At 55.7% G+C, this 9,576-nt stretch overlaps 1 protein-coding gene across 1 annotated transcript; it reads left to right on the top strand.

Moving 5' to 3' along the window:
* Positions 1-905: 905 nt before the first annotated feature.
* On the top strand, positions 906-1,638 carry LOC117864563 (uncharacterized). Its single transcript, XM_034748695.1, has 3 exons — positions 906-1,078; positions 1,202-1,361; positions 1,615-1,638. Exons 1-3 carry the CDS (start codon positions 906-908, stop codon positions 1,636-1,638), a joined length of 357 nt encoding a protein of 118 aa, XP_034604586.1.
* Positions 1,639-9,576: the final 7,938 nt, after the last annotated feature.

Here is a 9,576-nt window from a genome sequence, read left to right as displayed (position 1 = left end):
TAGACGTTTCAACGAGGCAGCTGATGAGCTGGCGAAGGCGACATCCGGCCGAAAGCTCGTCCCTGACAGAGTCTTCATCTGCGACTAATACAAGCCCTCAATCCACTACAAGGAGCTGGGAGCGATCGGCGACACGCCACCTACCCCGGACTCGAGAGCCAACCCGGGAGAGGTCGGCAACACGCCACCTACCCCGGACTCGGGAGCCGACCCGGGAGAGGTTGGCAACTCGCCACCTGTCCTGGGCTCGGAGGCCGATCCCTCGAACCCTGAGGTCATGGAGATCGATGCGAACCCAGCAGAGGGGCCCGACCCCCCCCCCCCCGCCTGACCAGAGAGCCCCGTACCTCGACTACCTCATCCGCGAGTTGCTCCCAACGGACAAGATAGAGGCACAAAGGATTGCCCACCGTGCCAAATCCTTCATCATCATCGACCAGGAGCTCTACAAGCGGAGCCACACCGGCATCCTGCAGCGCTACATTCCAATCGAGCAAGGAAGGGCGCTGATACAGGACATCCACGCCGGAGCCCGCGACCACCACACTGCACCAAGAACCCTCGTCGGAAACGCCTTCCGACAGGGCTTCTACTGGCCGACGGCGATGGCCGACGCTACCCGTGTGGTACGCACCTATGAAGGGTGCCAATTCTTTGCGCAGCAAACCCAACTGCCCGCCCAGGCGCTCCAGACCATCCCCATCACATGGTCCTTCGCGGTCTGGGGTCTGGACCTCGTCGGGCCCTTCATGAAGGCGCCCGGGGGCTTCACCCACTTGCTTGTCGCCATTGACAAGTTCTCAAAGTGGATCGAGGCATGACCGGTCGCACAGATCAAGTCCAAGCAGGCAGTATAATTCTTCACCGACATCATCCATCGCTTCAGAGTCCCTAACTCCATCATCATGGACAACGGCACGCAGTTCACCGAGAAGAAGTTCTTCAAGTTCTACGACGACCACCACATCCGAGTGGACTGGTCGGCCGTGGCGCATCTCCGCATGAATGGGCAGGTTGATCAGGCCAACGGCATAATACTCCTGGGTCTCAAGCCATGGATCTTCGACCGCCTCAAAAAGTTCGGTGGCCGGTGGGTCGCGGAGCTCCCCGCAGTCCTATGGAGTCTGAGGACAACCCCCAGTAGGGCAACTGGCTTCACCCCGTTCTTCATGGTCTATGGGTCCGAGGCAATCCTCCCCAGCGACCTGGAGTACGGGTCACTGAGGGTTAGGGCGTACGACGAACAAGGGAACCAGGCATCTCTCGAGGACACGCAAGACCAGCTCGACGAAGCACGCGACGTGGCCCTGCTCCACTCGGCCAAGTACCAGCAAGCCTTGCGACGGTACCACAGCCGCAAGGTACGAGGTTGAGCCTTCAACGTCGGCGACCTGGTGCTTCGCCTCGTCCAAGACAACAGAGGCCGGCACAAGCTGACCCCTCCGTGGGAAGGCCCTTTCATCGTCGTGCAAGTACTGCGGCCAGGCACGTACAAGCTGGCGACCCCCGACGGGCAGGTCTTCACCAACGCTTGGAACATCGATCAGCTAAGACACTTCTACCCTTAGCCATTGTATCCAAGTTTGTACATACATACTTCTGATTATCTTTTAGTTTGTGAGAAAGGGGTGGTTTTGACTCGCCTTCGCTAAAGTTTCGTCCTAAGCTTAGGGATATCCGACCCTGGCTCTGCCCTAGGGTCGCACATCCCTCGGAGGCTATCAAGGGCTCTTGCCCAAGTCACTTGGCATCTTCTCAAAATACAATTTTTTCCCAAATCGACCCTCTTCCTAAACGTTTGGGCATGAAAAGAAAAGAGTGCGCGAACGATGCTAGGGCAAGACCGATCGGACTGCAAGAGACCTATGCCCCAGCGGCTACAGCACCCTTGCTCATTAGCACTTCCTGACGTGTTCGACTCGTGCTCCAATCTTTCCAAACCCAAAAAACAGAAAGAGGATCGAAAACCTTTTTTGAAAAACTACACAAACAGAAAAGCCCTTGCGGCCATCAGAAGCAGGTTCAAAGTTAATTAACATATTTATACATTCTTGCGCGTCCGGACCCGATACAACTAACTCGACCCCGGGTCCTCCGGCAGGATGGCCTCATCCTCCAGTAGCTTCACCAAGGCCTCCGCTGGATTGAGCAGCGATGCGTTGATCTCGTCCAGCTCAGCCTCGGAATAGCCGGAGGCGTACCCCCCGCTCACCCCGGCGAAATTGATGCCGGAATAGTAGGAACCGAAGATGCCGAAGGCCCGCCTCACACTAACGTGGAGCGCCTCCCGAGCGATCTCACGGGCCCGCCGGTACACCCCAAGGACACGAGCTGCCAACGAGCTCGTCCCCTCCCCCTGGACCACGCCAAGGCCGTCGCAAACGATGCGGACCGCATCCCGTAGGTTGCTGTGCTCGATGCACTCCACATCGATGACATCTCTCAGCCGGGCAAGTTCGTCTACGAGGCCCGTCCAAAAAAGTCCGCCAAGTCAGAAACCACCGTAACACCGCAAAACAAAGGAACAACGAAAACCTTCCCCTCAGATTGAGCTTTCAGCAGATGTTCCCGGTCGAGCCCCTTGGACATGGCGGTCTGAAGCCCCTGCACCTGCACATGGAGCTGACTGACCTCCTCCCCAAGGTCGGTCGCCATCTTCTCGACCTCAGCCTTCCGGCTTGCCTCGAAGTCACGCTCCTGCCAAGCCTTGTGCCACTCGTGCCGAATACGCTCAATGGTGTTCTGAAGGGCCTCATGATCCTTATTCAACCGTGCGAGTTCCTCAGTATAACTGCGGGCCTTCTTGGCAGCGGCCCAGAACACCTCGGCGTTAAGGAGAGCCTTCTCGATGATGGCCTGGAACTTATCCTCTGCTCGACGCGCGCCCTCCCGCGCCTCCTGCTCGGGCGCGCGCAGGTCGGTGACGATCTGCTGGGCAGCGGCGAGCTATCCGGTTAGTTCCCCGGTCCACCGCCTTTCCGCGGAGAAATGATCTCAGAGCCCCCGCTCGCGCTGGAGGAACTCGGACTTCCCCCGGTTGCATTCCTGGAGGGCCTGCAGAACGATTTATGTCCAGGAACTATCAGGAGAAAGGAGGGACGGAGAAATGAGAGAAAAATAACCACCAAGGAGAACACCATATTTGACCACCGGGGACGACAACACTGTCCAGCTCCCCCATCACAGAAGACAAGGCAGCGCGGATGTTTGCAAGCCCACCCTGCACCGCCTGGCACTTACTCCACTCCTCGCCATCGTCCAGCACAAAGAGGGGCCTCTACGGGTCCTCATGGGACCTCCAGTGCTAGGTCGGCCCACCCCACGCATTGGGGTCGAGATCAACCAGGACAAGGGCACGGGAGGCCGTTCCGGCTGACCCCGACGCCGCCATTCCCAACATCGCCGCCGGGGCAGGTGCCACCGCTGCTGATGCCGCCGGCCCCGTCGACGACACCGGCGCACACGCCGCTGTCTCCGTCCCCATTGCCGCAGCCGTTGTTGTTGCCACCGGCACACGTCCCGCTCTCTCCATCGCCGCCATTGTCTCTGTCGCGGCCGACAGGGCAGGCGTCTCTGTCTTCGCCACCATCACTGTCTCTGTCATGGCCGTTGGGGCAGGCATCCCTGTCCCCGCCGCCGCCGCCGCCTCTATCGCGGCCGCTGGGGCAAGCGCCCCCATCTCCGCCGCCACCATCTCCGTTGTCGCCGCTAGAGTAGGCGCCCCCGTCTCCGTCACCGCCCCCTCCGTGGCCGATGCCCTTGACGCCGACGCCTCTCCTGCTGGCTCCTCTTCCGCCTCGTCATCGAGGTTTATCACCTCGCCGGGCGGAGGAACCCCAGGGGCAGCATCTTGTCCCATAGGGTCAGCTACGGAGGCAGAAGGCGGAACAGGGGTCAGCCCCTGCTCAGTGCCCGACTGCAGCACCCCTCCGCCAGTCGCCGCCGCAGAGGCCGCCCCCGTGGGAGGTCCCGCGGCCTTTTCAGCAGCACCGCCGCCCGTCATCGGTGGGGTCACGGTTCGCCCCATGTAGGCGGTCAACACCCGGAGCACCTTCTTCGGCGCCAGCGGCGGAACAAAGTCTCGAGGAGTGGCACTGCGAAACGACGACAACTTTGTCAAGAACAGCTCGATGCTAGGAAAAGAATAAGGCACGCGAGAACCTTCCACCTACCTCGCCGCGGCATGAGGGCGACGAGCGCGTTTTGCCTCCGAGCTCGACGCCGACCCCAGGGCATCCAGCAGTGGCCACTTGCCACTGCTCCTCTGCTCGCGTGACTCGGGCAGAGGGTCGGGGGTTGGCTCTGTCGACTCCCAAGGCGCGCCCCTCACCGATTGCTGGGGTGTAGCCCCAGAGCCTCACGGTGTGGGTCCTAGGCAGGCGGTCCGCTCAGGCTGTCCCCCGTGGATGGTTGAGGGGGCTGCTCCCGAATGATGAGCGCACCCGGTCGGGGGGCCAGAACATACTCCTCCTCTTCCTCCTCCTCGGTCTCCTCCTCCTCGTCCTCATCGTCATCGTCGTCATCATCGTCTGACATGACCATGCCCCGCCGCCACCTTTGGAACTCCTTGGCGGCCCTCTTCCTCTTCCTCACCGTCTCGTTTTCTTTTCTCTTTTTCTGCTTCTCGGCGAGGAGGCAGTTCTGCCGTCTCTGCTCTGCGTCCTCAGGCACCAGTGGGCGCGAGGCCATGGCCTGGGTCATGTTGCCCTGTAGATACACGGACCTCGTGTCAGAACGGCAAACCAAGAAATGCAGGAAAGAAGGATGAGAGTGTGAAATCCTCACCAGCTAGACGAAATCCTCATCCGGACACATCGGAGGGTGATCGGGCACCGGGTAAACGTCATCCTTGACCTCCAGCACCTCCCGGACACGCTGCTCGACCTCCGCATTGGCAAGTACGCCCGTCGCAAGGATGGTGCCCTCGGTTGGCGCACCGGGAACCATGTCGTCAAGCGAGCAAGCCCGGAGCATCAGCGGCGCCACCCTCCGAGCGTGGTACGCCCCGATAACTCTGGCCCCGGTCAGGCCCTTTTCCTTCAGGTGGGCGATGGCCTGAAGCAGACCGGTGATATGCTTCTTCTCCTTCTCGATCGGACCGTACGACCATAGGTCTGGCGTTGCTTCAATGACACGGCCGGTGAACTCCGGCAAGGGGGGCCTCAGAGTAGTTCTTCACATAGAACCACTGCTGGTGCCACCCCTTGTGGGATGTCGCGGTCTTCATCGCCATGTATTCTTTGGCGCGGTTCTAGCGAAGGTGGATGCCGGCGCACCCCATCGGTACCGGAATTGTCCGCGTTTGGGTCCCCCTCTTCTCGGTCCTCTAATACAGGCTGACCGTGAAGAAGTACTTCCAGAGCGAGAAGTTGGGCTCGATTCCTAGGTACCCCTCGCACAGCGCAATGAACGTCGCGATATGCTGGATCCCGTTAGGATTGAGATGCTACAACTCGAGCCCGTAGTAGTGCAGCAACCCGTGGAAGAAGAGGCTCGGCGGAGTCGCGAACTCCCTCTCATGGAAGTGCAGGAACGAGACGACGTAGCCGCCATCCGGATGCAGCGCATCTTCCCTCCCAGGCAACCGCCACTCGTCCCTCGCGGTCCTCTTGCAAAGGAGGCCCTTCTTCACGACGCCGTCGGCGCGCGAGGTACCGAAGCTTGAGCGCGTCAAGGACTCCATCGCTAAGGGGATAGAAGGCTCGATGGAGGAAGGCGAAGAAAGCTGCTGCGCTGAGCGAAGGAAGGTGAAAAGGTGCGTGAGGAGGAGAAAAGGCTTGGGAACAGATGTGGGTGGAACCGGCGAGGCGGACTCCCTCCTCTTATAGGGGGGTGCGTGGGAAGCGAAAGGGGCGGTCCCATCGCAGTTATTGCGATGCCAGGTACGCCCCGTCACCCCACTTTTTTGGGGAAACCGTGCGCACAATCTGCTGCAGGGAACATCTCCACTTCCCTCATTTCGCGGGCCCGGTACTCTCCGCCACTTTGCCTCCCAGGAAGCGCACGCGCATGACATCCTCCACGTACGGCCCGGGGCCCACCAACAGGTAAAAAGGGATATGGAGCTGAAAATGCTCCTACGGCCCATTACAGTCTAGGAGTTCGAAGGCTAGCCCACCACGGGTTCGACAGTCGCCCCAGGACGCCCCCAAGCGAGGGGTGAGAAGGGACGGGTCTGCTAGCGGCCATCACCCAGGCGAGCGAAAGCCAAGGGCATCCCGACCTCACGTTCGAGTCCGGACTGGCATCAAAGTTCATGGTTTTTCCCAAAAGAAAGGCAACGAGCCCCTAGATCCAATCGAATGGGCTCGGGAACTATATCAACTGGCCAGCCGGAACTTGGGGTACGCCACCAGCTTGGCCTGAGCTGGACCCCCCCCCCCCCGAACGGGGATCGGGACTCCACTCGAACCAACCCGTTCACAGCTCAACGAGCACCACGGTTTGTCCAGCGAGGGTAGTGTGGCACGGCTCACCCCCTCTGTCCCAGCGAACGGACACTTGAGGGGTAACGATCAAAAGTCGATCCAGCCACCCGATCGGTCTCCTGCAACGCGTAGGGGTTCGGGGGCTTGCATCGCAACAAATGACCATGCGTGTGGTCGCGATCTGGAGTCCTTCCGTGTCGAGCCATCATCAGGACACCCTGCATAACCAAACTCCCTGGCCAAGCCGAACAAATGAAACTTCTTCTCCCTAATCAACTTAAGCTTGCAGGACAAACAAGGATCCCCGACGAACGACGAATGCAGCCTCTGGAGGAGCATCCTTTGCTCCACCAAAGGCTCGGGGGCTACTATTGGGGGGAAATATTAACGACCTCCTTATGCCCCTAAACACAGAACATAAGCACTTGGGCACAGCTGCGGCAACAGTGACCTCCGCCGACCCGGCATGGGCAAGGAGTATTCCACTTCGCCTCACCCGACCCCTCACCGCAGGGCTCTGCCTCACCCGACCCACGGTCCTGGGGTCGGACACGCCCGACCCCTCGCGGCAAGGCTCCACCTCGCCCGACCCCTCGCGGCAAGGCTCCACCTCGCCCGACCCGAGGTGCAGGGGGTCGAACTCATCCAAGCCCACAAGACAAGGATCCGCCACGGGTGCAAACGTGCAGATGAGGACGCAGATCTCGTGGGCCCCCACCCACCTTTCCATAGATGCGCTGCAGCTCTGGTAAGTAGAAAGGTGCCCGCGCCCCTCGACGTGACTCATCACAGTACTTGGGCGGTACACTGTAGCCACGACCGCATAGGCTACAATGACACCATCCCAATCCGCGGTCTCCCCTGCTCGCCATAGGGCACTAATTACCCGTGCCCCCCGGCGTAGGAGGGAGCGCCGCCCGGTTCTGCGCTCGGTCCGGCAGCAGAGACATGACGGCCGCCCCTCCCGGTCAGCACGCAGGACTATAGGGATCAGCCGTCCCCCATGGCATGCATAGTTGCAGCAGCCGGACATCATCATCATGCTTGGCAGCGACGGTCGCCCGGAGGATCGTCGACAGGATCCAACGGCAGCTGCCCCCCCTCCGGCAGCCACGCTGACGGGAGACAGGGACTGGAGAGGAAGGCAGCGACCCGGGGACTCGGTCCTTTTCCCTATGTTTTACTTCACTTAGCTTATCTCTTTTACTTCTCCATACGCCTGGCTCACCGGTAACCCCTGTGCCCTCCTTGTGCTATAAAAGGAGAACCAGGGACCCAAGACAGGGACAACTCTCAAGCCAACCGAACTCACACCCTCGCCTCACGAGCATCAGTGCACACCCAAGAGACTTGGGACCAGCTCCCTCTCTCGCCTATTTGTAACCCCTACTATAGACCTCGCATGAGTAACATGAGCAGCTCCTCATACTGGACGTAGGGCTATTCCTACCCGAACCAATCTAACCCGTGTCCTCTCACGAAACCATCTGAGCCTTACGCGCATAAAACAAATTCACTTGCCGTGGTCTTGATCTGCTAATATTGACAACGAAAATTAGCGAGATTAGCTTCTACACGAGATGCATATGCATAAGATTTTAATTACAAGTTTTCATGGTGTAGGTTACATTTCGTTAACATTGTTAAAGCTTAGGGTACATTTTGACCACATTCACCGAGACAAGATTTAACCCTTTCTTTCTTTTTAGCCACATTCACCTAAATAAGACTTTAACAAATCTTTTCTTCACAAAACAAGGTGGGTTGTGATTAAAACCTCAGTTTTACTTTGATGGTGATTGTGTACACATATAAGATTCTAACAACTTAGAATTCATAAAGGAAAAAGGGTGGTGTCATGTTGGTACTGTTTAGAAACCATTTTTCAGAGTGATAATGTTCTGAAGGAAAGCATAATTAATCATTTGCTAGTCTTTTAGTACCAATTTTTATTAATAAATAAACTAGCTCTTAAACATGAATAAATATTTCAGGAAGCATCCGACAAGATATGAACATGAAATTTTTACAGGAGCTTTCCCTCTACACAAGATATTTACTATAAGAAATTTCAGATGCATTTGACATCTACAGAATTTACTAAAAACCAAACAGTGTTAAATTGCAGAACACAAAGAATGATTTTTTTAACTAGAGTTTCATCATTAGTCTGGTTCCACAAATTTTACAAAAGGGTTACTAACACTAACATACGCTCCTGTGAATTTATCAGGTCTTTATGAGCATGAGAGCCATTTATCCCATAACAAGGAGATTAAACAACATGTATTTCATTAAGCAATTGAAAACACATACTTTACAGGAACAAGTATTTTTACTAATCAGACATGGACATCAATATTCTAGCAAAATTTAGCTTGCATTTTTATCTATTGTCCACTATTTATTATGCAAAAACAAGATTAAAATAACAATTAAGCATTTGAATTTAAAACAGTAGGAACATCATGGATTCCAGTAGCATAACATATAGATCCAGAACATGCATGCCAAAAGGAAACTAACAAAAGTGGTTTCATATTTTTTAGAGCATCCTATGATTTACTAAGCATTTAATGGCTTTTATACAAAATAATTTCTAGTGCCAGGATAGTAACATGCACATGAACATGTTTAAATTAAACTAGACATCATCATGAACCTAGCAAAACTAGTTTCACATTTTTCCCATTTTTCTACATTTTCCTACACATTTTCAAAGTTTCAGCCATTTAAATGGATTTTAAATCAAATCTGAGTTTTATGTTTTAGAGAGCGACCCTTGAAGTTTTTAAATGCTCAAAATGAGGCCCTTGAAACTTACACCTAAACTTCAACAAAACAAAACCCAAATTTTCTTGGTGATGGCTAAAGGGTATATGAACGTGGGAGGATGACCACCAGGGTGTTGGGGTTGTGCTGACCCAACTTGATACACGGCCCGTTGGACCAAACTAAGGTGACGCAACACCATAGATAGAAAAGGCCTATATAGTAAAACAATGATTGCGGCCGCCTCAGAATGGATATGGACATTAGTATGGATCCATATGAAAGTAGACTTGATAAGGTTTCTATGAAGTACTTGCACACCCAAAATGGAGTTCGGATGAAGTTGTAGTGGCCGTCACAAGTTGATGTTGTCTTG

The sequence above is a fragment of the Setaria viridis genome, chromosome 7 (genome assembly GCF_005286985.2).
Source record: "Setaria viridis chromosome 7, Setaria_viridis_v4.0, whole genome shotgun sequence".
Classification (NCBI taxonomy): domain Eukaryota; kingdom Viridiplantae; phylum Streptophyta; class Magnoliopsida; order Poales; family Poaceae; genus Setaria; species Setaria viridis.
Note: the sequence above shows the minus strand (reverse complement) of the source record. Positions and strands in the feature narration are given on the sequence as shown.

What these genes read in the sequence shown, in the direction of transcription:
- LOC117864563 (XM_034748695.1), top strand. Translation starts at nt 906, where the DNA reads ATGGACAACGGCACGCAGTTCACCGAGAAGAAGTTCTTCAAGTTCTAC. An exon ending in ATCTTCGACCGCCTCAAAAA is followed by an intron (nt 1,079 to 1,201) that starts GTTCGGTGGCCG and finishes AATCCTCCCCAG; the next exon opens with CGACCTGGAGTACGGGTCAC. An exon ending in GACGGTACCACAGCCGCAAG is followed by an intron (nt 1,362 to 1,614) that starts GTACGAGGTTGA and finishes ATTATCTTTTAG; the next exon opens with TTTGTGAGAAAGGGGTGGTT.